The sequence below is a fragment of the Zeus faber genome (genome assembly GCF_960531495.2).
Source record: "Zeus faber genome assembly, chromosome: 10".
Classification (NCBI taxonomy): domain Eukaryota; kingdom Metazoa; phylum Chordata; class Actinopteri; order Zeiformes; family Zeidae; genus Zeus; species Zeus faber.
In genome coordinates, this window is record NC_137199.1 from 32,362,515 (window position 1) to 32,390,485 (window position 27,971).

At 48.3% G+C, this 27,971-nt stretch overlaps 1 protein-coding gene across 5 annotated transcripts in view; it reads right to left on the reverse strand.

Annotated features, from left to right (window-relative positions):
* Window positions 1-390: 390 nt before the first annotated feature.
* Window positions 391-27,971, reverse strand: part of LOC307235630 (LIM and calponin homology domains-containing protein 1-like) — a 71,837-nt gene continuing 44,256 nt past the window's right edge. For 2 of the 5 annotated variants that reach the window (XM_080007776.1, XM_080007775.1), the window contains exons 8-26: window positions 25,096-25,354; window positions 18,089-18,124; window positions 16,629-16,743; window positions 16,387-16,544; window positions 15,519-15,984; window positions 13,880-14,113; window positions 13,240-13,339; window positions 12,996-13,099; window positions 12,165-12,243; window positions 10,749-10,777; window positions 9,933-10,031; window positions 8,270-8,362; window positions 7,844-7,948; window positions 7,041-7,132; window positions 6,107-6,286; window positions 5,360-5,428; window positions 4,324-4,432; window positions 2,350-2,452; window positions 391-1,929 (exon numbers count right to left, since the gene is read on the reverse strand). In XM_080007776.1, the coding sequence (XP_079863902.1) occupies window positions 1,904-1,929; window positions 2,350-2,452; window positions 4,324-4,432; window positions 5,360-5,428; window positions 6,107-6,286; window positions 7,041-7,132; window positions 7,844-7,948; window positions 8,270-8,362; window positions 9,933-10,031; window positions 10,749-10,777; window positions 12,165-12,243; window positions 12,996-13,099; window positions 13,240-13,339; window positions 13,880-14,113; window positions 15,519-15,984; window positions 16,387-16,544; window positions 16,629-16,743; window positions 18,089-18,124; window positions 25,096-25,354 (2,456 nt within the window). In that variant the 3' untranslated portion in view covers window positions 391-1,903. The remainder of the gene's footprint in view (window positions 1,930-2,349; window positions 2,453-4,323; window positions 4,433-5,359; window positions 5,429-6,106; window positions 6,287-7,040; window positions 7,133-7,843; window positions 7,949-8,269; window positions 8,363-9,932; window positions 10,032-10,748; window positions 10,778-12,164; window positions 12,244-12,995; window positions 13,100-13,239; window positions 13,340-13,879; window positions 14,114-15,518; window positions 15,985-16,386; window positions 16,545-16,628; window positions 16,744-18,088; window positions 18,125-25,095; window positions 25,355-27,971) is intronic. The other 3 variants (XM_080007778.1, XM_080007777.1, XM_080007779.1) reach the window with 2 other exon arrangements.

The window sequence follows — 27,971 nt, forward strand, 5'->3', positions numbered from 1 at the left end:
CGGTATATTACAATCAAGATTCAAGAGGTTTATTTGTCACATACATTCAGTGCCCAATGAACCATTTTATTAAACATTATATGGGCGAGAGGTTTTGTTTGAAATATTCATATATTTTGCAATATTACAGGTATTATCCCCTCCATATTGCACTTCGTCAAATTGTTGGGCAGCGGTGTATATATTTATTTATTCTTTAAATATTTTTCTGTTTTCATAGTATTTTGTTTTTTATTTTCTTATGTTATTATTATTATTATGATTATTATTATTATATTTATTATTATTATATTTGAAGACTACTTCAAAATGAAACAGTTTTGTTAAATGCATTGGTGCGATGGTCTGATAGAAGAATAATTTATATGCAACAAACACAGTGACATGAAGTTATTTTACAACATTTTATTTAGAAACATACATTATGCTATAAATGCCGTTGCATTTGAACATCAAATTAATCTACTTTGGATAGTATTCAGGTGAATATTACAATAAATACAGTACAGACGTCAAATCATTCCCAAGCTACTCTCTCACTACGTCTGGACACCCGAAGAGACTCAGCCGATATATGAACTAAACAGTAATACAAAATAAAAGTACAATCAGAACAAAAGCTTAAAAATACTGTATATTGGAGTGGACACTCAGGCCGCAGCCTGGGCTTTGAACAGAAGATCCAGGATTTTCAGAGAAAATAATTTGGTTTTAGGCTTAAACGTGCATTTCAACAATTCCACAACAGGTAACAGAATTCTGTTCATACAGTTCCAAAAGGTAGAAAGTGACTCGGGATGAAAAGCCGTTTGATCGAGCGTTACGTCCAACGACGCAGCTGCTGGTCATGTGTAAACAATATGAACATCTGCATAAAACTAAACGGGACACGCACGGCTCATTATTTGCATTAATCCTATTACTTAGCATTTATCGAAATTATCTCAAACAATAGTGCACACAAGTCGACCTGTGGTGTAGAACAAAAAAACGTTTAAATGAAATCGGTGACGGAGATGTGAAATCACTGCAAGTCATAAAGAGAAGCTGCGGCTGCGTCCTCACACCTAAGGCACATGACGTCTCCACGCCGACAGGTCGGCCGTCCAGAAAACATGTCTTACAAGCAGGAAATGTAATGTGATCAACGCAAACAATAATTATTTGAAAAAAAATAAAAATAAAACATGTTTGAAAATCATGTTATTGCCTTATCGATGAAGCTTCACCGTAATATAAAAGTAAATATCGGTTTTGTTTGTCAAGCAAAGAGCGAGAGACGAGCAGGATCTGACTGCGTTCGTCTGCAGGTTTTGGATGATTTACACTCCAAGTTGAGAAGGAAAACAAAAATAAATTCTTTCTCAAGCAAAAGCAACAGCGCATGGTACTCAAGCCGATCAAATATATATATTCATATTTTATATTTCATATTTCAGTTGTGCTGCTCAAAGCAAGTCTTTACCATTTGCTAAAACCTGGATACCAGTAAATACACTCATTTATCTTGTTTTGTTCTGTCGCTGCAGGACATCGATATTACCTGTTTGACACAAAGTGCAGGAGGATTCTGTTTACACTGAAGGAGCTCAGAAACAAAATGGCTGCCGCATTGAGATGAAGATCAGAGCAGATCCAGAGGCTGATTGATACAGTTTACATACATGATAACATGAACACACGTTGCATCTCAGTTCCCCAGCAGCCTCTGCTCCCTCTGCTCCGTGGTGCAGGAGCTGCAGGAGCTGCAGGATCTGCAGGAGCTGCAGGATCTGCAGGAGCTGCAGGAGCTGCAGGGTCGGCGGAGACGCGGCGCTCGTGCAGGATCTGGAGATGTGGATTATAATCTGGAGATTTAATCAGGGGGTAATCTGGTTGTGGAGGCAGGTTCGGCTTCCAGGTGTCACAACGTGGTCGGCTGGCCCGCCGCTTGGAGAAAAAGAGAGAAAGTTACAATTATAAAGATATTTGAATTATTCGAATTAGTTCAGCTCAAATCAGCCTGAACAGGAGCCAGATATAATACCTATGAATATATTTGTATAAAGTAATACTGACAGTAACAAACAATTATAGTTACAAACACAACAATGCATCACAACTGTCTCAAATGCAGCAAATGAACGAATGCTGAGATGAAAGTAACAAAGAGGAGAAGAAGAGAAGAGAGGAAGTCACGGAGGAGAGGAGAAGATGAGGAGGAGAAAGATGGAGAAGAGGAGAGGAGGAGGGAGGAGAGGAGGAGGTGGCGAAGGATGGAGAAGAGGGGAGAGAAGGGAGGAGAGGAGGAGGTGGAGAAGGATGGAGAAGAGGGGAGAGAAGGGAGGAGAGGAGGAGGTGGAGACTTACAGCGGGAGCGGATGTAGCACTGGTGACAGTTCAAAAGTCCGTTTCTGATCCTGACGTCGGTTCCTGTCGTGGTGTCACCGAGCTGCCCCTGACACACCCCACACTGGGGGGGGGGTTCAACTTATTGTCATGTTTACATCCAGACTGAGAAACAAACCATGAGGCTTTTTTTCTGTTTAAGTTTTGACTTTCATGCAAATAAAACACTTTAATTTGAATGAAAACATTTGAAAGAGAGCTAAAGTGCAATTAAACACCTGATACGTTGTGGCACACGGCCCAGTAGTGTGTTGGAGCGTGTACAGTGTGTGGAGCATGGTGGAGCGTGTGGGAGCATGTGGAGCGTGTACAGTGTGTGGAGCGTGTGGGAGCATGTGGAGCGTGTACAGTGTGTGGAGCGTGTGGGAGCGTGTACAGTGTGTGGAGCGTGTGGGAGCGTGTACAGTGTGTGGAGCATGGTGGAGCGCGTGGGAGCGTGTGGAGCGTGCACAGTGTGTGGAGCGTGTGGAGCGTGTACAGTGTGTGGAGCGTGTACAGTGTGTGGAGCGTGTGGGAGCATGTGGAGCGTGTACAGTGTGTGGAGCGTGTGGGAGCATGTGGAGCGTGTACAGTGTGTGGACCGTGTGGGAGCGTGTGGAGCGTGTACAGTGTGTGGAGCGTGTGGGAGCATGTGGAGCGTGTACAGTGTGTGGAGCGTGTGGGAGCGTGTACAGTGTGTGGAGCGTGTGGGAGCGTGTACAGTGTGTGGAGCATGGTGGAGCGCGTGGGAGCGTGTGGAGCGTGCACAGTGTGTGGAGCGTGTGGAGCGTGTACAGTGTGTGGAGCGTGTACAGTGTGTGGAGCGTGTGGGAGCATGTGGAGCGTGTACAGTGTGTGGAGCGTGTGGGAGCATGTGGAGCGTGTACAGTGTGTGGAGCGTGTGGGAGCGTGTACAGTGTGTGGAGCGTGTGGGAGCGTGTACAGTGTGTGGAGCATGGTGGAGCGTGTGGGAGCGTGTGGAGCGTGTGGAGCGTGTGGAGCGTGTGGAGCGTGCACAGTGTGTGGAGCGTGTGGAGCGTGTACAGTGTGTGGAGCGTGTGGAGCGTGTACAGTGTGTGGAGCGTGTGGAGCGTGTGGAGCGTGTACAGTGTGTGGAGCGTGTGGAGCGTGTACAGTGTGTGGAGCGTGTGGAGCGTGTGGAGCGTGTACAGTGTGTGGAGCGTGTGGAGCTTGTGGAGCGTGTACAGTGTGTGGAGCGTGTGGAGCGTGTGGAGCGTGTGGGAGCATGTGGAGCGTGGTGGAGCATGGTGGAGCGTGTGGGAGCGTGTGGAGCGTGCACAGTGTGTGGAGCGTGTGGAGCGTGTACAGTGTGTGGAGCGTGTGGAGCGTGTGGAGCGTGTGGAGCGTGTACAGTGTGTGGAGCGTGTGGAGCGTGTACAGTGTGTGGAGCGTGTGGAGTGTGTACAGTGTGTGGAGCGTGTACAGTGTGTGGAGCGTGTGGAGCGTGTACAGTGTGTGGAGCGTGTACAGTGTGTGGAGCGTGTGGAGCGTGTACAGTGTGTGGAGCGTGTGGAGCGTGTACAGTGTGTGGAGCGTGTGGAGCGTGTACAGTGTGTGGAGCGTGTGGAGCGTGTGGAGCGTGTGGGAGCATGTGGAGCGTGGTGGAGCATGGTGGAGCGTGTGGGAGCGTGTGGAGCGTGCACAGTGTGTGGAGCGTGTGGAGCGTGTACAGTGTGTGGAGCGTGTGGAGCGTGTGGAGCGTGTACAGTGTGTGGAGCGTGTGGAGCGTGTACAGTGTGTGGAGCGTGTACAGTGTGTGGAGCGTGTGGAGCGTGTACAGTGTGTGGAGCGTGTACAGTGTGTGGAGCGTGTGGGAGCGTGTACAGTGTGTGGAGCGTGTACAGTGTGTGGAGCGTGTACAGTGTGTGGAGCGTGTGGAGCGTGTACAGTGTGTGGAGCGTGTGGAGCGTGTGGAGCGGAACACGCGACACCGACCTTGAAGCACTGGATGTGGAAGTAGAGACTCAGTGTCTCGATGATCATGGCGGCTCCTTTCCCCAACGGCAGACTGCAGCTGGAGCACAGCTTCTTACCGCTCACCGACCTGCAGAGAGACATCACATTTCTACTCTTACTATTACTATTATTATTATTACATTTCATCATAAAGATTGTTAAACTTTGAAGTCAATTCCCTCAGTATTTACATTTTCATATTGACCTTGTGGATGCATGAAAAGCAAATGGGATTGTTTGATTGGAATTTTGATCCAAAATTTACACACGAGAGGTAATTGTAAAGTTAAATGTAAGACTGCGTTGCCATTTTACAAATCCCACTTAAATTTTGCTTGAAACATGCTTCCATAACAGTGAATGTTGTTGTTCTGTATATTTTGAGTTACATCTTGTGTCATTTTCTAGCAGACAGTACATAAACAGAGCCTGGAGACAGGGAGTGAAGCAGCGTGAAAGGACATCTCCGCTTCCTTCATTGGGCTGAATTCAAGGCAGCAGATCTAAGATATCCCACAATCCTTTGCAAGAGCCTCCAGCAGCCCTGTAATGGGAACAAGCAGGCTGCTGTGCGGAGGGGGAGGAGGAGAGAGGAGGAGAGAGGAGGAGGAGCAGGAAGAGGAGGAAGAGGAGGAAGTGGAGAGCTGCACTGGGCGATGCAACTTCTGAGTCTGTGACAGAATCAAAGTGTCTGAGACTCTGACTTTTAAAAGCCCCACAAAATGGCTCCTGTTTCGAGGAAGGAACCTAAACCTCTGGATTCAGAAACCAACTGAAGAGGAGCAAGTCTTCCTCTCCTCCTCTCCTCCTCTCCTCCTATCAGTTGTGATGCTCTTCGCACTAGGAGGCCTCCATCAGAAGCTCCGTCAGCCCCCCCCCCCCCCCCCCGTTACAGCATGGAGGGAGGCTCCTGGTGCATTGTGGGACAGGGGAGCGACAGAGGCAATGACGAAGCACAAATGAATGTATGTAAACTTTATTTATCAACCCGGCCGCGCCCCAGCGCCGTGGTTACCTGTTTGGAGTGGAGGGGGGCGGGGCGTCTGGAGGGGGGGGGGTGGTGCTGTGATAGATGGGGCTGCACCTGAAATGGAGGCAACATGCGACATGATGACTGGACCACACGGAGACGACGCCTGATTGGCTCCTGCTGCATGCCGGGAGCCAATCAGAGGGCGAAGAAGCTGAGGCAGATTATCAGATGTAAAATGAAACGGAAACGCTCCCGTTGCTACGTTTCTCGGCTCATGACACAGAATGTGATGCAATCTGTGTCTTCATGGATATTAATGAAGGTTATCTGAGAAAAGATCCTTATCTGTCATGAGGTCCATGCACCTGATGAGCAGCGAGAGAATAAGAGCTGGAACAGACGATGCATGCTGCCACCTGCTGGTCATCCACCTGAACTGCAGCCCCACACGCACACTGCAGGTGAAGGTTTAAACCTTTACCTGCAGTGTTCTTAAATACTCAAATGAAATGGGAAAATTGCACATGCAACCAATGGGCTTTGGGCCATGCACCAGCTAAACTGTCTCTAATATCTTAATGTGGGTCAATATTAAATGCAAGTGAAACGTTAAACTACATTTGTGACTCTATATGTTGATATGTGCTTTAGTTTGTGCAGAGAAAATAAATGAACTGGATTTGACGCAGTGTTCTTTCTAGTCCAGGGAAGACAAGACAAGACGCACGCATGCACACGCACACGCACACACACACACACACACACACACGCGCACACACACACACACACCTCCGGTCGCCGGTGGCCGCAGGGGTCCGGCTGCCCCCTGGTGAGGTCTCAAACTGCTTGCTGCTGAGGCTTTGGCTCTTGGCTGAAGGTTGGACCTGAGGCTTGAGCAGCGCTGCGTTCTGGCCGTTCTGCAGCGGCGGCAGGACGTGCTCTGGCTGGCGGCCATTTTGGCTCAACAAGCTGCAGGCCAGAGAAGCCGATCAGGATCAGAGCAGAAACATAGTTACAGCACAGTTGTATTTGAAGAGTAGTTTGACTCCCTGGGATGAGCCGATGCAGCCAAACTGAGGGTGCACCTGACTGGATCACACAAACACTAACACAACACAGGCTGTATCAGATATTAGAGACTGGATCCTCTGCTTTGCTGACAAATAGAAGCAGTTATATGTTATTAATGGATGATGGACGAATACTGATTATATGTCACTCAATGTTCTAATACTGTGGTTCTCCAGCTTTTCCACATCCAGGAGCCTCAGTTTGATCCATTTGATCAGATCTTTATTGTTCGATCTGATTTTTTACTCTAGTTAGGGAGACAACAGTAAAACTAACTTACATTAATGCTGGGGACCCCCTGGAAGCTCTTGAAGGACCCCGCGGTAGTCCCCGGACCCCACGTTAAGAACCACTGTCCTAATGACCTTAAACTAAACTTCTGAGTCTAACAGGTACAGGTTTAAAGGTTTGGGGCAGAGTGTTGGTATCAGCGTAACACAGGTAGAGTTAATGTACCTGGGGATGGACATACAGGTTTCTTTAAAAAGACGAAAAGTTGAAATTCTCAGCTCGGTGCAGGAATCCAACAGCGTGCCAAAACAAACTGTTCGGCTCCAACTTAGAGTTTGCTCTAGATAAACAAAATTAAAGGGCTGTCTCGGGAGCCGGGGCTTGTTCCAGTCTCTCTCAGCGAGTTGGATCCTCATCGTACCTCTTGGCCGTCTTCATGCTGTCGTCGGCTGTGCTGATGTCGCTCGTCCGGTCGTTTTCTCGTTGTTTCCACTCGTTCTCCGCGCTTCCTCTCTGCATCGGCCAATCAGAAAACAGGGAGTTCTTTGTTTAACGACCGAACACAAAGTAAAGCTAAATGCTGCCTGACAGGGTGTGCGTTATGCATATCTCATGTACATACAAGTTAAACACAGATGTAATATAATTAAACAGAAAAAGACCCGAAAGGAAAATGGTTGCCTGAGTGTTGGGAGAAAACACTGTAGCTTGAAAGAGAACAAAATGTAAATACAACACATGGCTTACAGAGTGCACAGAGAATTTACATGATAATTATCGTGTAGCAGGAGAGAAACTACTATACAACTATATACACATATAAAAACATACACATCCATCCACAAATACAGATGCATACTGTATACACAAGTGTGCACAAACGTAAATAAATGAGTTTGTAAATTATGACAAAGCAGAGAGCAGTACCACATTACACCACAAGAGGGAGACATTCGTGTTTTTGTTTTTTTTGTTTGTTTTATCTTTTTTTTACAATTTTATCAATTGTTTTAACAGACGTCACAACCGCCATCTCGAAAAAGGTCAAATGAGGGAAAGAGTAAACTAGGGCTGTTTGAGTACATTCATTTTAAATGTATTCCAATTGAGCGAAGGATGGATTTAAATCAAATATATGATACAAAGTCCCCAAATCTGCTTCCCTGCGCTTATAAAGGCGGTGACAGCCGAGGCATTGAACCAGCAACCCATGCACGGACCCACCGGCAGGGGATCTGTGGGGGGGGACGGCGCCCCCTGGCTGTGGGAGGACTGGACGGAGGAGTGGGGAGTGAGGGCCGTCACGGTCTCCTCCAGGATCAGACGTTCCTAAGGGACGAGGTACGGCGAAATTAGGTTTTATATACTCACATACTTCAAATATTATACATACTATAGAGTATGAATGAGGGAAGACAACCTGAAATGACATAGAACATTTCAAATATTGATTTTAAAAAAAGAAAGACAAATATAAATGCAGCAGCAAATAATAATATATGTATATACTGTACACACAGCCACAGATCTGCAAAGATACCCTGAAATCAACATAGGAAAATATACACATCACTGAAGATTCTCTAAAATAAAGGCACAGACAAGTGGAGATATGAAGACATGAATTCAAAGTGTCTCCCTCCCTCTCACCTGCTCATGGTATTTCCTCTCCTCCTCCTCCACCTCTCTCTGAGCTCTCTCCCACTCCTCCTTCAGCTTCGTCTGCTCCTGCAGGTACTTCTCCTGTTACCGTGGCGACAAACACCCCGCGTTATCACAGCACAGAGCGACAACGTCACAATATGTCACATATACCGAGATACGTTCTGGCCTAAAATGAGCTTTGGTCAGATGTGTTAACGTGGATGAGCAGGGGAACGTCCTTCCAGCTCCCAATCAGAGCATCATCACAACCGTGGGGGCAGATTTGATGTGTTTGTGTTTGGAGGTGAAGCAGCAGCGTGGCCAGCACTCCCTCAGCTCCACGTTTAACATTTAAACGAGGTGGGAACAGACGTGAGGCCAGAGGAAGAACAGAGGATCCTCCACAGTCACAAACACACCAGCGGAGCTTCCAGCGTTTGGACATTATTTCAATGAAGGAGTGACATCACAGTGGGGGAGATTATATTAATAACCTCAAGTATGTGGTTGCCGTCATGGCAGCCATGAACCAGGAAGCGCGTGAGATCTGTGTCCAGACCATTACAATTACGAGAACAATCCTCTCCAGGTGAAACAGCCGCTGCTCCAGCGTCACTGAGGTGGAGGATCCTGAGCTCAGAACAATGAGGTTTTCAGCACAAGGAGGCGGTGAATCCATGCAACACCCACCCAGCCATTCATCCACACACACACACACACACACACACACACACACACACACACACACACACACACACACACACACACACACACAAAATATATATATATAGGTTCATCTTGGCAGCAGCAATAGCAGCAACTTGGGCCTGTGCGTGTGTGTATGTGGGTGCGTGCTTTCTTATGTGTGTGTGTATGTGCGTGCGTGTGTGTGGATGTGAGGGTTAGTGCTGCAATACACTGCACTGCCATCTAGTGGCCAGAGTATCACACTACATCTTCTTTGCAGCAGCCATGGAGTACACAGTGTTTTACTGCATGTTTTACTGCATGTTTTACTGCAGGTTTTACTGCATGTTTTACTGTCTGTTGTACAGATGTTTTCTGGCTTCCAGCTCATCAAGGTGGTGATCTTATCGCAGCAACTTTACAGTGTGTCGTAGCATTTATTTACCATCTTGTGTTCCTGGCAAGCAGTAAACTAGCTCATGCCTTAAATCATGCAGTGCTTCATTTAGTCAACATTTAGATAACATTGTATAGTTTGAAACAAGCATGCAGACGAAACTATTTATTACTTTTTTCTAAGTTAAAATGATATTTAACATGCTCGACACTTCTGTTCCAACTGTATTTTGTTACGCATGCTGTGGGCTCTGGCAGAGTGAGTGCCTTGCTCCACCAATAGAACCACCGAGGGATTTGAACCCCCAATGCTAAATTCACACAGTAGCAGTAAACAGTTGACGGCCCATTAATCTTTATTATTATAATTTTTTTTTAACGAGACAGAGAGCAGAGAGCTCCGCCTTCACCAGCGTTACATAAGGTGTTTTTACTGCCAAAATGAGAACGCTGCATGCATCAGTGCCCTTCTGCAGCGGTGGAGCAGTGCAGGGAGTCAAACCCGCAGCGCTAGTGCCTTGCGCAGCTGCAGCGCTAGTGCCTTGCGCAGCTGCAGCGCTAGTGCCTTGCTCAGCTGCAGTGGTACCTGCAGCAGGCGTTCCTGCTCCTGCTGCCACCGTTTCTGCCGCTTCCGCTCCTCATCAGGGTCCCAAGACCAGCGGTCGCCCTGCCTGGCCTGGACACACTACACACACACACCAAATACACACATCGAACACACACATAAAATACACCACACACACCCACAAGATGCCCATATACACAGTCATGCATACCTCAAAACCCACATGCATGCAAGAATACACACACACATACACACACACACACACCCACACACACACAGCAGAGGTAGAAGTAAAGGGAAAAGACAGAAAGAGTCGTTCTACCAGCACAGCACTATTCCAACACTAAGGCAGCCTACTGAGAGAGAGATAGAGCAAGAGAGAGACAGATAAACAGAGAGAGACAGATAAACAGAGAGAGAGAGACAGATAAACATAGAGAGAGAGATAAACAGAGAGAGGGAGACAGATAGAGAGAAATAAACAGAGAAATAAAAAGAGAGAGGAAGAGGTGAGTTCAGTGGAAAACCAAAGCAGTATCGGCCACTTTAAACACCAACACCATCGCATCTGCTGCACTGTGTGTGTGTGTGTGTGTGTGTGTGTGTGTGTGTGTGTGTATGTGTGTGTGTGGTTTAAACCACAGCTCCATTAAACCCTTTTCCCACCAACTATCCCACCACCAGCTGCAACATTGAGTCACAGCATATACTAAGTTATTAATATTATATATCATAACTTATTATATACATAATAATAATAATAAGTTGTTATACATAATATTTTTATATATGTAAAGAATGTAATAAACTGTTTGGTGTCTTTCGCACTTCACTCACGTTGCCACGGCGATCCTTCTCCGTGTCCTCTGCAGGATGAAGGTGAGACGGAGTTAGAATGGGACGTTAAACATCTCTCAATGTCACAAATCCCCTCAATACATGCCGGCCCTGCGGTTAGTGGTTACCGTGGCAACCGCTGCTCCACAGACATGATGTGATGTGACAAATAAGATGAAACTGTGACGGTTTCTGTGCTCCTCTACTTCGTTTCTCCGACTTTTAACCTGATAACATTTCTCCCCGTGTAAAGTGATGATGAAGTCACGGAGGCTGCGTTGCTATGGCGATGACCTCGGACGGCCGAGAGAAAACTCCCAAAACAGAGAGAGACAACTGGTCTGTAAGAACATCAGCACAGAGACATGTTCTACTATGTCCAATACCCCAAACAATCTAATCATCACTTTGATGTATTATTCCATAATCATAATTAAATATAAATGTTTCTATGATTTGGCCTCAAACAACAGAGAGCAAAGTGACTGAGTCAAAAACTGAAAAGGAGTTTTTTAATCAGAATCTGAATCCAAAATTAAATTAAACTTAAATACAACAAGTATTGAGACATATTTAAACATCTTTCATTGAGCCCAGCAGCAGCAGGAAGCTCCACCCGTCCACAGCGTAAGTCGACCTCCAGTGAATCGTGTAAAAGGTCACGTGAGGTTTTGAATGAACAACGGCGTGAAAACAATGGAAAAACCAAAATAATAATGAAAACAACGGAAAAACCGAAATAATAATGAAAACAACGGAAAAACCGAAATAATAATGAAAACAAAGGAAAAACCGAAATAATAATGCAAACAAAGGAAAAACCTAAATAATAATGGAAACAAAGGAGACGACCGTGACGGACGGAGTGCGACAACATGAAACTTAAGGTCAAAAAAACCTCCAAACAGCACAGATCACTGGGAGCTACCGACTGGTTTGGATGGAAAACAACAACACACACAAGACATCACTGACTAGGGCCCACAGAGCTCCGGGGACGGGGGTGTGGGGGTCTGGGGGTCCGCGGCCCCCTGGGGGTCCGGGAGGGAAACCCTGTACACTGAACACCGAGGGCTTTACCTGCAGCAGCGAAGAACTCCCAGCGCAACTGAGGGTTGCTGGTTGCCAGCGGCGACCTGACACTGTTTGCAAGCTCTAAAAGCAAAAAAAAGAAGTGTGTGGGTGTGAGAGAGAGAGAGAGAGAGGGGGAGGAGAAGGGGAGGAGGGATGGAGTGAAGGAGGGATGAGGAAGGAGGAGTCAGCTGGGGAGGTGCAGGGTGCGGCGTCTGGGACTCCACCACAGATCAGAGCTTCCACTGGGATTCAAACGTCTCACGGAGGGCAAACCAAACGGCGAGGGGGAGGAGCTACACAGACAGAGAGGATCATGGGAGATCTGTAGACGAGGCCGTGTACCTGCTTCAGATGGCGGATTATATCCAAGCGCTTTGGGGACATGTAGATCCTGGGGAGCATCAGTTCTCTGTGTCCGGTCCTGAGAACAGCCGGACAATCAATAATTTAATAAGATAATATAACAAGATAACATAATATTAATATAATAATATATGATTAATAATAATAATAATAAGTGATAATAATAATATAATAATAATTATAATAATAAAATAAGACAATATAATAATAATATAATAATATAATATAAAAAGATAATAATAAGATCAAATAATAATAATACAATATAAAATAATAGCATAATTTAATAATTACATTAAAAAAAGAATAATAACAACATAATGATAAGATCATATATTTATGTATTTGCCACTGTCTGTTAATAATGACTGTTGCCACGGGCAACAACTCCTCCAGGTTTTCCCCACTCCGCCAACGTTCTGACGCTAACACTAGCCGGTGGAGCCACCGTGTGGCGCTAAATAGAAACTACAATGGAAGAGTGGAACCCGACATCCCATTTAGGGTCACATTTCAAGATGAATGTAAATGACCAATTTAAAATTAGTAACAGTAAACAGGTCGGTCATCTGTCTTAATGTCCCTTAAACTCAACATAGTAGTTGTAAAATAATTTCAAATCAGTGTATTATTTGATTTTGTAAGTAGCGTGTCAATGTGAGACTCTTTGGAAATAGCGTCCGCTAAATGACATCATATGATGTCAGGATCATGTGCCGACGGTCCTGCACATTATGGCTTACTGTACATCATCACTGTTATTGAAAACAACTTCACTCTTTATTGCACAGTGCTCAGAGGCAGCCTCACCTGTGAGCTCATTGGTTGACTCCGCCGCATGGTGACCTCTGATTGGACGACACTGGGGTCGGAGGGGTTCAGTTTAGGGAGCTCGGTTTGTTGCTGGGGAGCGTCTACAAGTAGAAAAACAAGAGAACTTTTGAGACACAATCCCTCTGGATGAGCGCTGTATGGAAATACATTTCTTAAAGCCACCACAGGGTGTCAGGCTAGACGCTCAGGATGGTTTCCCAGGCAACACGTGACGTCAGACCTGGATGTAAAGCCTGCTCTGCTGCAGTCCCCTCCTTGCCCTCTGGGGGCGCTGCAGACTGGATCCCTGCACTGACGCTCCCCTGCTGCTGCCGCACTTCCTGTTGGAGGAACACAGGTAAACAACGAGCCCCTGCACATGAATAATATGGATGATGATAACAAAATGAATGTTACGAATAAAAAAAAAATAATGATCATCATATTAATACTACGGATTGTTAAAAGTCCACATTAAGCTTTTTCAGGAGGATAAGCAGGTAAATTATAAACCGTGACAACTGCATAAACAGCCCCTCAACAATGATAATGTTTCCATGGGAACATGCAATAAAAGTGTGCAGGACAGAGGCAGTTTGGCCTCTGGTTCATCAGCTTGGATCAGATTAGAAGCAGCCACAGCGTGTTCCGATTGGAGTCATGAGGGCGACGCCACGTCCACATCCCAAACGCTTCACATCCACCCACGGCTCAAAATAAACACATTCCATTGGATCTTTGAGGAGCTCAATAACATCTGATGACAGGAGACGTAAGGATCACAACGCAAGGCATTATGGGAAATCCTACGCTTCCCTAACTAGAAAATGAACTTCCCCGTTAAAACCAGACTTAACGTCGTTTTCTTCCCAAACCCTCACCGTTGTCAGGGAGGTTGCGGGACTGGGTGGGGCGGGGATGTCGGACGCCGGGCCCCGGCCTGGGGCCACTGGGCCCTGCCCCCCTGGGGACCCCGAGGGTGCGGGGCTGCCTCCTCCTTCGCTGGACCCAGAGGGGGAGTAGCAGGGCTGGAAGCTGGGGGGAGAGCACCTTCCGGGGCTTTCGGGCGGGGCTCCACCTGCCGCCTCTCCGTTCACACGGAGCAAGATGTCCGTCTGGGGGGGGTTTGGTGGGATGATAATATAAATAAAATAGATATGATTACATTCTCAGGCACCATCAATGTTAGAAGACACTCATTTTAACTTGAGACTGTCACATACTTTACTTATTAGTGCAGATTTTCCACTGTGTTCATTTGTTGCAAAGGTCGCTTCCCAAAAACCTGAGTTCCTGATGAATCTACAACTTCAACCTGACGAAACTTTAGATGCAGTCCTGGAGACCGGTGAACGAACACACACACACACACACACACACACACACACACACACACACACACACACACACACACACACACACACACACACACACACACACACACACACACACACACACACACACACCCTGTGTGGGCTCCCTTTGTCCTTGGAGCCACTTCACATTGAGAGCCTCGTCCTTGTCGGCTTCTTAAATCCAACAGAGGCTCCATTCAGGCTCGGAGCACATTCCTCTGCCGGCTTCACCAAAACAGCACATCCACATTTAAAAAAACGCCCATTTGGCGATTTTGTTCCACGGGAAAAGGAAACGGAGCCGTAGAGATCACGGTGAGGGTCATTAGAGCTAAATTCAAACATTACACGCTACTTCTCGCCCCGTTTCCATAGAAACAAGCCAGAGGATCCCCATAGCGGCAGCGTGGTATTCTGATGTAAATAGCACTGAGCTCCACCCAGAGCGAGGGGCAGGTGACCCTGGACCCTCACATCTATCTAACTACCACACAGGATGTGAAGCAAGGCTGGCCGAGGCACTGCCCGCTTTTAAATACCTTTTTGCTTTTTATGCGAAGCAGCTCTTTGAACGTTCAATTTCAAATCTGCTTGATAAATAAATTGAATTACTGTAATTACTAACATTCAGTCATCCAAACGACCTCAAGCATGAAGTCAGCAGCTGTAGTCAGAGTCAGAGTCAGGATCCACATTTGTGTTTAAACGGAAACTAGTATTTTGTGAAATTTCGCTTTTTGCCTATTTTACCCAGATTCAGACCAGAAGGTCGATACCAAGGTCATCGCTGTGTTTCCAGTAGCGAGAAAGCAACTGTGCTAACTGTGTTAGCTCAATGCATGGCTGCAGATGGCATCAGCTAGCCTAGCTCCTGTGAAATTAGTGATACACACCTTCCAGCAGAGTTATTTAAGTGATGAGTAAGAATGAAAGTTTAAGTTCTTAGTTCACAGCAGCTAGGAAGGTTGCTGGTTTGATCCTGGTAAAATGTTTTGAGGTGTCCTTGAGCAAGGCATCTCACCGCTCGCTGCTCGGCGTCTTCGTCGTGTGAATGTGTTGGATGTCTGTGGATGTGTGTGAATGACAGATCGAACTGGTCTACACCAGCATTACCCCAGGGGTCCATACACCACCGCCCGCTCCTCCATCAGCAGCAGAGTCTCACCTTCGCAGTCCGGGGCCCGGGTCCCCCCGCTGCCGGGGGCCTGGTCTGGACGTAGGGTTTGGGCGTCAGCAGCGGCAGAGCTTTGGGCGCCAGCGCTCGGCCGGAGGGCGGCTCCGTGGACCGCGAGCGGATCTGGGGCGTGGGGGCGAACTCCTCCACCCGAGCCTCCACCGTGGCCGTGAAGCGGGGGGGCGGTGCCGACTGCTGGCGCAGGAAGCGCATGGGCCCGTCGGGGTCCAGGGGGGAGTGGTCCGGGCTGGTGGGGGAGGCGGAGAGGGAGAGCGGCGACGTGGGGAAGCAGGAGTCAGACGACAGGCTGCGGTCCAGCAGCTTGGGGAGCTGCAGCAGCTCCATCACCGCCTCGCTGATGGAGAAACGCTGGGCGTAACGCTGCAGCACGGCCGACGCCTCGTCTGATGAGCGGGCGGCGCGGTACGCCACGCGCAGCTCCTCCTCACGGCGCTCCCTGGTGGACGGAGGGCGTTATGTCAGCAGGTTGGGTTGCTCTTAAAGAAACAAGACACTAACACTTTATTCACTCACACTATAAGAAGTATCCTGGATCCCTAACGAGGAAGTATCCTTGTCTCCTAACGAGGTAGTATCCTTGTCCCCTAACTAGGAAGTGTCCTTGCTCCCGGGACTGGGATACCTCCTAAATGCCAGATTAAAATAATTGAAAATTTGGAAATTTGGATCTTTTCTCCAGGTAATATTCTGGATTACCACTTTAAAGTGACTGCTGTGAAACCCAGTGAGACTGAAATGGGATTTCAGAGGTGGACCCTGTGATGCACAAGCTCTCCCTCTCTCCCTCCAGGTCTGCCGCACAGTGACCTTTGACCCCAAAACAGGAAGTTGGACCCACTTCTCCTCCACGATCTCTCGGTACGTCTTGATGCTCTTCCTCCTCTGGGTCTTAGATCCCTCTCCGGACATCAGCCTCTCCATCATCTTCCTCTCCTCCTCCTTCTTTATCAGGTCCTGAGAGACGCTCCGTCTGCGGTTCTTCCACCGGGCCAGGTCCTGACACACACACACACACACACACACTTAACACAGGTGAATACTACATAAGCTCCATCTCTACAGCAGCATGGCTCTCCTTACGTCCTGCCAGTGGTCTTCGTCCTCCTTCATCCTGTTGTACTGGTTGTGCATCAAATCGTGTCGCACTTGACTGTGGGGCTCGTCCTCCGCCCGCATGTCGATCATACTCACACTCCTGGGGGGGGGGGGGGGGGTTAGGGGGCAATATCAGTTTTGTACAAATAAAAGTTTGATCCGTGACATATTTTCATGCGCGTTTTTGTATTTCTCGCCTTAGTTTTGTCGCATAATCTCGACTGTTCTATTTCTCTGTCCGTCCATTGACCGAATGCAGCCATGTGATGCTTTGTTGGGCTCAGGAAATTCATTAAGATTTGAAAATAAAACCAAAACATCACATTGAAGATAACAGTGTGAATTACTCCAAATTAATTTACCACAGTGATAGAAAATAACAATAATTTGCTTCTTCTCCTTCTGAAGGCCCGTGGGAGCACAACTCTCCGCCCACAAGATGCTGCACTTCCTGCCCTCGGTGCGGTGTCACTATGTGCGTGCAGCATTATGAGCAGTGTGTTGTGTTTGTGTGTGTGTGTGTGTGTGTGTGTGTGTGTGTGGGGGGGGGGGGGGGGGTTGTGTGTGGGTCTGAGTGGAACATGCACCAATCGAACAAGCTCCTCATTAGAAAAGGTCTGTAGCCGGACTCTGGTCCACGCGGGGTTAAATGGCTGAGCGGCGATCACAGTCAGGAACCTCAGTTAGTTTGAGCTGGTTATTATCATAGAGCTGGAAGAGAAACCGGCAGAAACTGGGCAAACCAGCTGAACCTACGACTGCACGGCCTTTTAGACGGACCGTGATGCGGCTGCCAGTGAAGGGAGTGGAGGTACTGGGGGGGGGGGGGGGGGGGGGACATTTCAGATTTACTACAACTTTGCTTCCGAGGCTTCATTAGCCTCCACAGCAGCCATCGAGTCCCACAGAGGATGCTACCGCTGGAATGCCCGTTCTACCTGTCTCATTTCCATGGCGCTCCTCTGGTTCAGAGTGGAGGATTGTGGGAACGCCGGGTGAGACATGCAGCTGAAGCTCTGGGGGTGAGACAGGAAGAACCCGGTGACACGGCAGAGACCTCGCAGTGCTTTTGAATCAGATCTGAGGCAGGATGGGGGGCACAGACCTCGCAGGCCACGGCAGGGCCAGTGTTTAGCGGCTGACTTGGAGTTGTTAAAGCAACGCTGCAACGCAAGCCCTTCTCAACAAATCAGAAGTATCTTCTAAAACAAGAGGAAAACATCTGCCAGGACGAGATCAGTTCAATTTGTTTCCAAATTCAAATCAACCAGTTGAAATATTGGTGAGGTTGCGTTTCCCCTCTCAGCGTTGGCAGATGCAGATTTCCACCTGCTTTAAAGAAACAGCATCTTGGACTCATTCCAGGAAGTGACTTGTTCAGCCGGACCTTGTTTTGCAGCTCATAGCGGTGCAGGGCCGGGAGGCATGAAGACCGAAAGACTTACTGTGGATCATCTGACGCACTAGCTGTACGTCTGTATCTGCAGGAGGCAGAGAGAGGACACAGTCAGCACCGTGTCTCCGTCTGGCCACAGGACAGGGAACACGTGAGCTACCTCCTAACGTGTGCTGAGCTCACGACGACAGAAGGACATCATGATGAGAGACCGAATGAAGGTAAATATGGAAAAAACCTGTCGCCACACAAATGGAATTGGTCCTTTTCAGCATCTGTGCTGCTGAAAAGGACGACGGGAAACAGGAAAAATGAGAGACAGTCACCAACACACTCTTAAGCAGATCCGCATTCAAACACAAGGGGGAGCTCTAGTTCAAATCACAGCCAGAGCAGAATATGGTTTCAGCCGGGATACAGAGATACAGCTACATCCATATGCTGCATATGGACATGATCTCAGAAGGCAGCTGACACTTATTAAAAAAGAAATGCATGCATCTTTCAGAGGCTGCAGCAGAAGCAGAGTGGAGGATCTGTGCACGTGCAGCTTCAGCTTGAAACCACAGAGACCGTCACACGGTGTCGCAATGAGCTTCCTCTGGAGCCAGGAGTCGTGTGAGGGAAAGCGCGGCCTGTTCCCACAAGAAGAGGACGAGACTCTATAAAGAGAAGCCGGACCCAATCAAGACCAGAGAGCGAGCTTTATGAGAGCGGCGTTCACCACCGGGCTCCTTTTAGTAACATGTATATGCCCATATGGGACGCAGTAGTAAAACTTCTGTTTTCCTTCAGATCTCATCACAGCCAAGGATGCGCTTCGACTTCTGTTGCGGCGACCGGCGCTCACACCCCACCATGCTGGTGGTGGGCGACGAGTGGAGGCGGCGGATGGAGCGGGGAGCCTGATGGGTCCCAGCTGCTGGAAGCTGGAGACACATCTGATCTGAGGGTTTTCCCTCAAATTCACGCTGCCAATTGCTTTCTGATATTCACTGGTCTTTAGTTTGGCTGCCAACAGCATTATTCACAAGGCTCTGTCACATGTTGAGAATCAGAGTGATGCATTTGAACAAATGTGTTTCAAGATCTGTGTACATGCAGGCGCTGTCATTTTATACAAAATAAAGCTAAATCCTGGCTCAAATCAAATCAAATGCTAGTTGGTGCCAAAGGTTCAGAGGTTGCCATTAAAGGTCATGCCGGGTTCATCAACTGCCACATTCCAAGGCTTCTCCTGACACGGGGAGGTTCAGGTGGAGGAATATTTTGTTTTCAGTCAACATGCTAACCACACCTTGGAAAGCAACTGGCAACCGATTTCATTCAGCATACACTGAAAATAAAATCGAAACAGTCAAACAATCTTCCATCACCTGCAGGAAGTTGGTCCTCCGGGAGGGAGGAGTCAAGTTCACATGCTGCAAAGTATCTTAAAAGGAAAACAGCCGCCGTAGTTCCCTTGAACTTGTTGTCTTTCAACACGTTGGACATTCCTAATGAAATGCGTTTGCAGGGCGAGGCTCACGTTGATGAAGGTTTGTCGTCCACCAGGGGGCGCCGTTCTGTCCTCTCCGTGCGCTCCTTCGATGCTCCTGCCTTCATGTCAGTCACAGGGAGGAGGTCGGTTTGGCAGCGAGTGCCGTCAGGGCGTTTGGGTGAGGTCGGGGCTTTGAGGGACCACGTGCCACCTCGCTCTGCGTCAGCCACCAAGAAGATGGCGCCTCCCGCGGTCCTCCTCAGCCCCGCCCCCTCGGCGTGCGCCTCAGGCGGGCGCCTCCCGGTCGTAGGAGCCGTCGTAGGGTTTGTCGAGAGGGAGGACGGTCGTGGCAAGATCTCGGAGCAGGAGCGAGAGGCAGAGCTGCTGAGAGAACGGTCCGGTTACACCAGACCAGACCGCAGGATCTGGGGCAGGAGGCCGGGCCTCGTCCACCCCGCCAGCACATCCCACCCCGCCAGCACATCCCACCCCGCCAGCACATCCCACCCCACCAGCACATCCCACCCCGCCAGCACATCCCACCCCGCCAGCACATCCCACCCCGCCAGCACATCCCACCCCACCAGCACATCCCACCCCACCAGCACATCCCACCCCGCCAGCACATCCCACCCCACCAGCACATCCCACCCCGCCAGCACATCCCACCCCACCAGCACATCCCACCCCGCCAGCACATCCCACCCCGCCAGCACATCCCACCCCGCCAGCACATCCCACCCCGCCAGCACATCCCACCCCGCCAGCGTACACGGAGGCTTTCAGGACGTGAATCTCAGAAACACGGCAGAGTAAACAAGTCCCTCACTGCAGACTGCATTGGCTTCCAATCTGTTCTGACTACTTCTTATTCACTCCGACACCAAAAACACAAGTTTCTGACAAACCACAATTCTTTGGGAGGTTTACACAAAGAGAAAATCCTGATTTTTACCCTAAAAATGGTTTTCCCTTAAAAATAGATTAAAATGAGCAGGCGCAGGGGAGATCTGTCTTCAAAGCAGCTTTGAGTTCTAAGAACGATTTTAAAGTGATGACATCTTTAACTCCTCAAGTCCTGGAGTCAGAGCAACTTTGCCCGTTTCGAGACATTTCTTGCGATAAACTGATTTGATCTGCATCGAAGTTAAATGACATGTCCATGGATGTATACGGCAGAGTTTTATTAAAGTGTTTCACGACAGCGTTTCTGGGTCTGAGGACCAGAAGGAGACCAGGCGGTGCAGAGCTGGGACAGAGCGTCCGTCCCAGCCGGGGTCAAGAGAGGAAGACGGCCTCATTTCCTCCGCATCCTGAGGGTGGGAAGTGCATGTTCCCAGGGTGTGTGTGTGTGTGTGTGTTTTGGATGTGCATGCGCTTACATTGTTCCCAGGGATTGTTACCGTTACTGATATGTATGTCACAAATAATCTCTTGAATTTGAACTTGAACTCGAGTGACAACATTGCTGCACAGTGTTAGAACCGTCCATCAGAAAACCATTAGCGAGGTTTGGTTTTACACCATAAGACAAGACAGACAGACACCATCTGCAGCACAGTGTCTCTATTCTGAGGAAACACATGCCTTTTACTTTATATCTCAACTGATTTAGGACCATACTGACAAAGTACTCCAGACTATTGTTGGTTTTATTGTGCAATCAATTTTTCCCAAATTAGATCCACTGATGAGATAAAACTGATTAACTGATTGTTTTGAGAGCGTCTGAGGGGAGAAGGAAGCTCCCAGAGTCTGGTCCGAGTTGATCAAGCTGTTCCAAACAACAACAGCAACAAAACTCTCGAGTGTGGCAACATCCGGGAGGACCTGAACCACCAGAACTACGCTCCACAGCTCAGATCTACACCATCACAGAGACATCCTTCAGCGCTTTGGAGGAAGTTCAGTGGCTGAAAGAGCAACACACAGTCTAAAGTCTCCCAAACTGAGACTAAAAGCTGTGGACTGACGAAACGAGGCAGCTGAGAACAGATTGTGAAATAGTCCAGAGAGCTCAGATCAATCCTGCCAATCCAGACCGTTGAGAAAGTGTTGAGAGCTTAAATGTTCACTTTCACAATGAGAAACACATCACTGCCCTCACAGCCGGCGCGGGTCGGAGCTGCAGAGCAGCCTCTTGGTGTGAGGGCAGACAACATGGCTGCAGGTCCCATTCAGCAGAACTTGAACTGTAGAACTTGGGACCAGACTGTAGGCGGTCTCAGACTCAACTCAAGCACCACCTTCAGAGAGTACCTCCTCTCCTAACTTACAATTACTTAGCACTACTTAGCAGTATTTATTTATTGTTACGCTAATGTTCCTGTTGCAATGTAGCTTGAATGTTATTCTCCCTTGTGAGTCGCTTTGGATAAAAGAGTCTGCTAAATGACTAAATGTAAATGTAACCACAAACCGTGGACTCAATATTATTTAAATGGCACACAATTGCAGTGATGGGACTTATTTAATTATTCACATTCCATCCCCACTGAGTTGGGTCTGGAAGTGTTGGACCTGACTTACTCGATGAGCATCGGTTTCTGACTTGACTTGGTGCTGCCTTGTTGGGTTGACTACAGGTCATGATTACAACGGCGCTCGGTTTACTCCATGAATTACACCACACATCGCAATAGGCATCTAGTGTTTGACTACAAGTCCTCGAGTGGTAAAGAGCTTCAATTTATCAGCTTGGCAAGGTTCTCTGAGAAACATCTGGAAGATTAAGATGGAGGACGTGATACTGCAGAGCATTAAAATCATTGGAAAATAGCGAAGAACCATCAAGGAGCTTTATGAGGAGCACATGCTTCCCAGCAGTTAAATGAGTGCATGACGGATCTTCCAACAGATCCTTAAATCATCACTTTGAGACTCCATCCATCTCCACCATCATGGTGAAGGTTGAGGTCTTTACCTTCAAAACCTGGAGCTCCATAAAGTGTTTTAAGGGAGGTTGATGAATGACAAAGACCTGCTAAGTGCTAAGAACACTATCTGGCCACTACATGAGAACTTGTACTTCTCTTTCAACGTTCTACCGACTACAATTGGCTGCTAATTTGACCATTGTCCAGAAAAACCTGGTGAAGTCTCATTCTTCTTCTGGCTGGAGTCACCTTTGCTCTGAGCTGACGGTCAGATGATGGGTGGTCTCCGTGGGGGGGTCTGCGTGGGGTCGTGGGAGGCCATAGGGCTGAGGCTTGCTGCTTCTCCTCCAGTTCGGAACCTCGATGCGTGGTCCAGGGGTCTGCCCCGCCTCGGGTCCATACAGCCTGCCCAAGGGCTGCGGAGCCAGGAACTGGGGTCCAGGGACCAGGGCAGGTGGGGCAGTAGGGGTTTCAGGTACGTTATGGGTTGTGGAGGTAGGAGACGGGCAAGGTGACTTACTGCTGGGAAGCTCTAAATTAGGGACCTCAACTGGACTGATATAATAGTACCCACGTAAAACCACAGCAATCACAGGAGGAGGAACAACCGTACAAACACAGAAAGATAAAGACATGACATCAGTCGATACGAGAGTCAGAGGAGGAAACATGTTGTGCAAACAGCAAAACATGTTTGGGTTCAAGAAATGAAATCCAAGGATTTAATGACAAGGGGTGAAGGAGAGAGGTGGACCAGAGATACACCAACAAAGGGAGAGGAAGAGGAAGAGAGAGGAAGTGGAAGAGAGCTTACTCATCATATACCTGTATATAATAGTGAGGCCAGGAGCTGCCTCTTTTTAGGGACTCATTAGGACGGGATCCCAGAGTCCACGGAGTCCCACAACACAGCTCCAATGGGCAGTAAACTGAGGGGGTCCTCCAACCGTCCCACCTGGAATACGGTCCTGGAAAAGGCTGCCATCGATGTAGGAGACTCACTTTCCTCTGCATTTTACTCATCCACCAACTTTCTACAGTAGGAGCCGTGTGCAGCCACAGGGAACTGACTTTAGACCCAGAGTACCTTGCTCAAGAGCACTCCCTCTTAACCTGACGTGTGGGTCTGGGGAGGCAGGAGGCAGGACACCCATGGGGAGAAGACGCAGAGTCCACACAGAAAGGCTCCAGAACCTTCTTGCTTTGAGGCTACGGCGCACTGAACCTGCCCCACTGTGCCACCAACACTACCAACAAGGTGTTGAGGCTCTGCAACCTGTAGACGACAGAGTTCGATGACTTGATCTATATATATAAATAAACTGTGTATCTTCGAAGATAGGGAGTCGGTTTGAGATAACACTGTGTTTTGCTGCAGTGTGTGTTGATGGAAACACTTCCCCAGGACTCCTGCCGACCGTCTGAATGTTGCCCTGAACATCGGCTTCAGGAACGCCATGTTGGCTCCAATGAACACACACACACACACACACACACACACACACACACACACACACACACACACACACACACACACACACACACACACTCCATCAACCTCTAAATATCAATACGATCCCGTCAGGATCTGGAGAACACGTGACGCTGGCTCTGACTCCTCAGATCTGGAGGATCAGCAGCTTCTGGACGTCCACACATGAAGACTTGAAGACATTTGTGTTTTCACTAAAAAACTTGACACTTGTTAAAGTCTCGGCCTCGGGCCACAGCGTGAAGTGGAAGCATCTGGTCTCCGTCAGAGTAGAGGAAAAACAAACCCAGGATTCAAACTTTCACTCAGCGGCCAACGAGCGCAGTAGGAACGTCACGTCCCGCATGGTAACAACTGACGCCAGATATCTGAATGAAAGACAAAATCCTCTGATTCTGAGGACTCCTGTGTTCCTGGACGCCATCAACCGGCAATTAGTCTTATTCCCCACAACAAAACGTGCAAAGTAAAACATAGGAGCGCTGTGGGAGAAAAACAAGCTGACTCAAAGAAAACCTTGAATGTTGAGAGACTGTGATGTGGCGGATCCTTTCCCCACCTGCCACAGTCATTCATCCTTTCATCACTGTACTTTAGTGTTATTTATAGATGGGATCTTGTTATTTATGGGTGAGGCGGTCACAGTTATTTCATGATCGCCATCGTTTGAGCAGGTTGTGATGTTTAATAAAATTTTTCCATACAAATCTGAGTTTAAATCCCATGCTGGAGATGTCGTGAAGTAGTGAATGTGATTCAGATGCATTTCCATCTGTGGAGTTAAGGGAAATTAACTGTCTACATGAAGTGATGATGTTCTAATCTTCAATGCCAAAAAAGGCATACATTTTATTATCACAATTTTTATTTCATGCCACTACGATAGTGCCATAAATGAACAAAAAGACAATTCAATTCTGAATAGAAATTATTTGTATTAATTGTGACGGCCCTGTTTATAGTGGATGGAAATTTAACATTTAACATCATCTTCATTGCCTTTATTTGGTCTTTTGGCGAGCACCACCGTGATTGGCGGCGTCTATGTGAATCCAGCACAAAAATCAAAACACAATCCTCAAACAGTAGGATTAAACATGGACGCCTAATTAGATACACACTGTTGCTATGACAACAGTCACCTCTGAAAGGCTTCCCTGAAAAGGGTAAAATAGAAAAACTTCTATCATCACAGTCACAGCGCTCACCTGAATGGCCTGTCGCCCCCTACGGGCGAGGTGGCGGTGCTCCAGCTCTTGCGGCCTGCGTCGTCCTTGTCGCTCCTCTTCTTGCGGAGCGGCGTGGGCATGTAGCCACTCTGGTTGCTCTTGTTGGGCAGGTACTGGTTGAAGGGCATGGCGGCGCGCGGCTCGCTGACTGACGTGCGGCGCGCCAGCATGTCGTCCTTCCGAACGTCCGGGAGCTTCCGGTGTGTGGGCGTGTCCGACTCCGAGTCGCTGCCGTGACCTGAGCGGAGGAGGTCAGAGGTCAGATCCTCAGGTCTCTGAGGGAAATGGAGCTGTGACTTTTAGCATGTGAACACATTTTGATGAATTTATTAATTTTTTTCTATATTTGATATAATGACAAATAAACCAGAGGGATGAATCCACGATGACGTGACAGACAAACAAATCCTTGAACTGGACAGTAACACATTTGACATCTAACATTTTCAGATTTTATAGATTTCTATATAGTAGCCTTGACATGTCTATGGCCAGCAGGGATTTCATTAAAATGTTCCAATTTCCATTCGAGTTCACGTGAAGCATCAGAGATCCTTGAAAAAAATGAAATATGAAAAGGCCTTTGTCTAATAACATTCAAATGAAAATATAGTTGTACATTGTAGTTGTGGCTGGTCATAAGGAATGCGATTCTCAGTGGAAATGCATCTAAAATGTAAAACTGAAATGCAAAATTGATTGCAATATTTTTTCCATACTGTTTTAGTGCTTCAAATACAAATTAAATGATTTAATGACAATATTTATTTTGAGTCAAATTTGTGATTTTAACCACGACATATTCTGTATAGCCTCCAGGAACATCACTGAAATAATAAGAAAGTGAGCTCCTCAATGTGTTAAATTGATGTCAGTAAAGGACTGCACCAACTCCCAATCATTGTAAAAAATAACCTCATTTTAATTCAAATCATCTCTTCTCTGATAAACCCTCCACAGTTTTCCGTCTTGCAGCGCTCAGCTCATTCCTCTGGGATTGTGTTGGCCGTAAATCAATGTTCCGTTTCCCTGGAACAAAACCTGACAAATAAATCATCTGTGGATGAGCACGGCTCCGACCGCAGGGACTTAATTCTAGCTTTATGTCTGGAAGAATTCAGCGAGGATGCCATTGTGTCTGCGCCCGACTCCCAACACCTGGAATCGCAGACTCCAGGACTTGACCGGAGAGAGACGAATTGATCAGGAAAACAAGACGATCCAGAGAAGAGGATCAAACCAGCGACGGTCCATGAGCAACAGACCAGAATTGGTGCCATCATTTCATCAAACTCCTCTAACTCCTTAACAGATATTCAGCACAAAGCAGCAGATCGACGCCTGAATCCAGGCTTTTGCTTTTCGCCGCGGGCCTCGTAAAATTCCTCTACAAGATGTTGTGCACATGTGCTTCTGGAATTCACCTCTTCTTGTCTTCGTAGGAAGTGGACCTGCAAACGGAGGCTCTGAGGGCTGAGGACCCAGAGCAGAACCTTTTGGTGATTCTATCGTTTTTAAATTGTCGTACATAAGGTCGAGTCCTGAGCCATTACTATACAAATGTGATGTGATTTGATTTTATATTCTCTATCAGCCAAGGAGGACTCACCAGACGCATGGAAACCGCAGAGGGGCATTTTCTACAAATGTACTAGATATATATCATGTTTAATATATATATTAGACACTACATCTGAATATTGAAACTCTGCAGCTGGAGCAACTGTCCCTTTAGATGCGTCCAAATTGGAGTTTCTCATCCAACAGACAAGTCTATTTCAAGCGCTCTCCATGACTGGAAGATCAAGGCCTGGCAGGGACCTTGAGGTGGTTCAACCCTGAGAGCTTTTTCTGTCGACTGGAAACATGAGCGTGACTCTTGTCTCTGAGCAGCGTGTCGGCACAGTGTGATCTCCAGAGGAACAACACAGCCGCCGAAACAGAGCTCCAAGTGACTTATTTGGACCAATCAGAGGAAGGATGGAGGAAAACGCAGGAAATGGGGAGAGACCTGGGACCGTCGTCCAACAAGCGCTGCAGTGACTGAAACACTGACGGGGAAAGGGGAAACAGCATTCCTGTTCCAGATCTAAAGGCAGCGCTTGTTTTAAAACCTCAACTGACTCAATCCTCAGCAAGGGGTTCAGGGACCCCACCAGGGGTCCTTCTAGAGGGTCCCCAGTGAAGTTATGAATAGTTCACCTGACTCCACCGGACCAGGGTCTGCGGGGCAGGAGGGGTGCAAGCGATTCGGGTTCGACTTGCCTGATGGACTCGCACCCCCAACCCCGCCATTTTAACTGCAATTACCAACAGCACACATGAGCACTGGGGTTTTCCGGGGTGGCCGGTCGCTGGCAGGTCGGTGTCGGGGCGTGGTGGCCGGTCGGGTGGCTCAAGGTGTGCTGCGACCTGGCGGGGCTGCGGGGAGCGCCGCCGGGTGCCTTCCGGGGCCCCTGGGGGGGCTGCTTGCCGTTGTGGGTGTGGGCTGGGGTGTGGGGGGCGGCTGTTGGCCTTTTGCTTCTGCTGCGCGGCTTCTCTGCGGCGGGCCCCCCGGGTGCTGGGGGTGGTGGAGGGCCTGTGTATCTGGTGGCCTCCTGCCCCGCGCTGAGCACACTCTGCTACGTGTCTGGGCACTTGACGCTCACGCCGGGTGGGGAGGCTGCGGTGGGGTGGGCCTCCCCCTTGCGCAGGGCGTGGGTGGACATGGGAGTCCTGCCGGCTTGCCGGGGCGGGCGGTTCGGGCCGGGTGTCGGTCTGTCGGCGCGGGGCTGGGATCCGGGCCTACGCTCAGTGGCTGGTGCCTGAGGCCTGGGTTCTGTGCCCTACAGCTGCGTCTTCTGCCTGCACCTGGG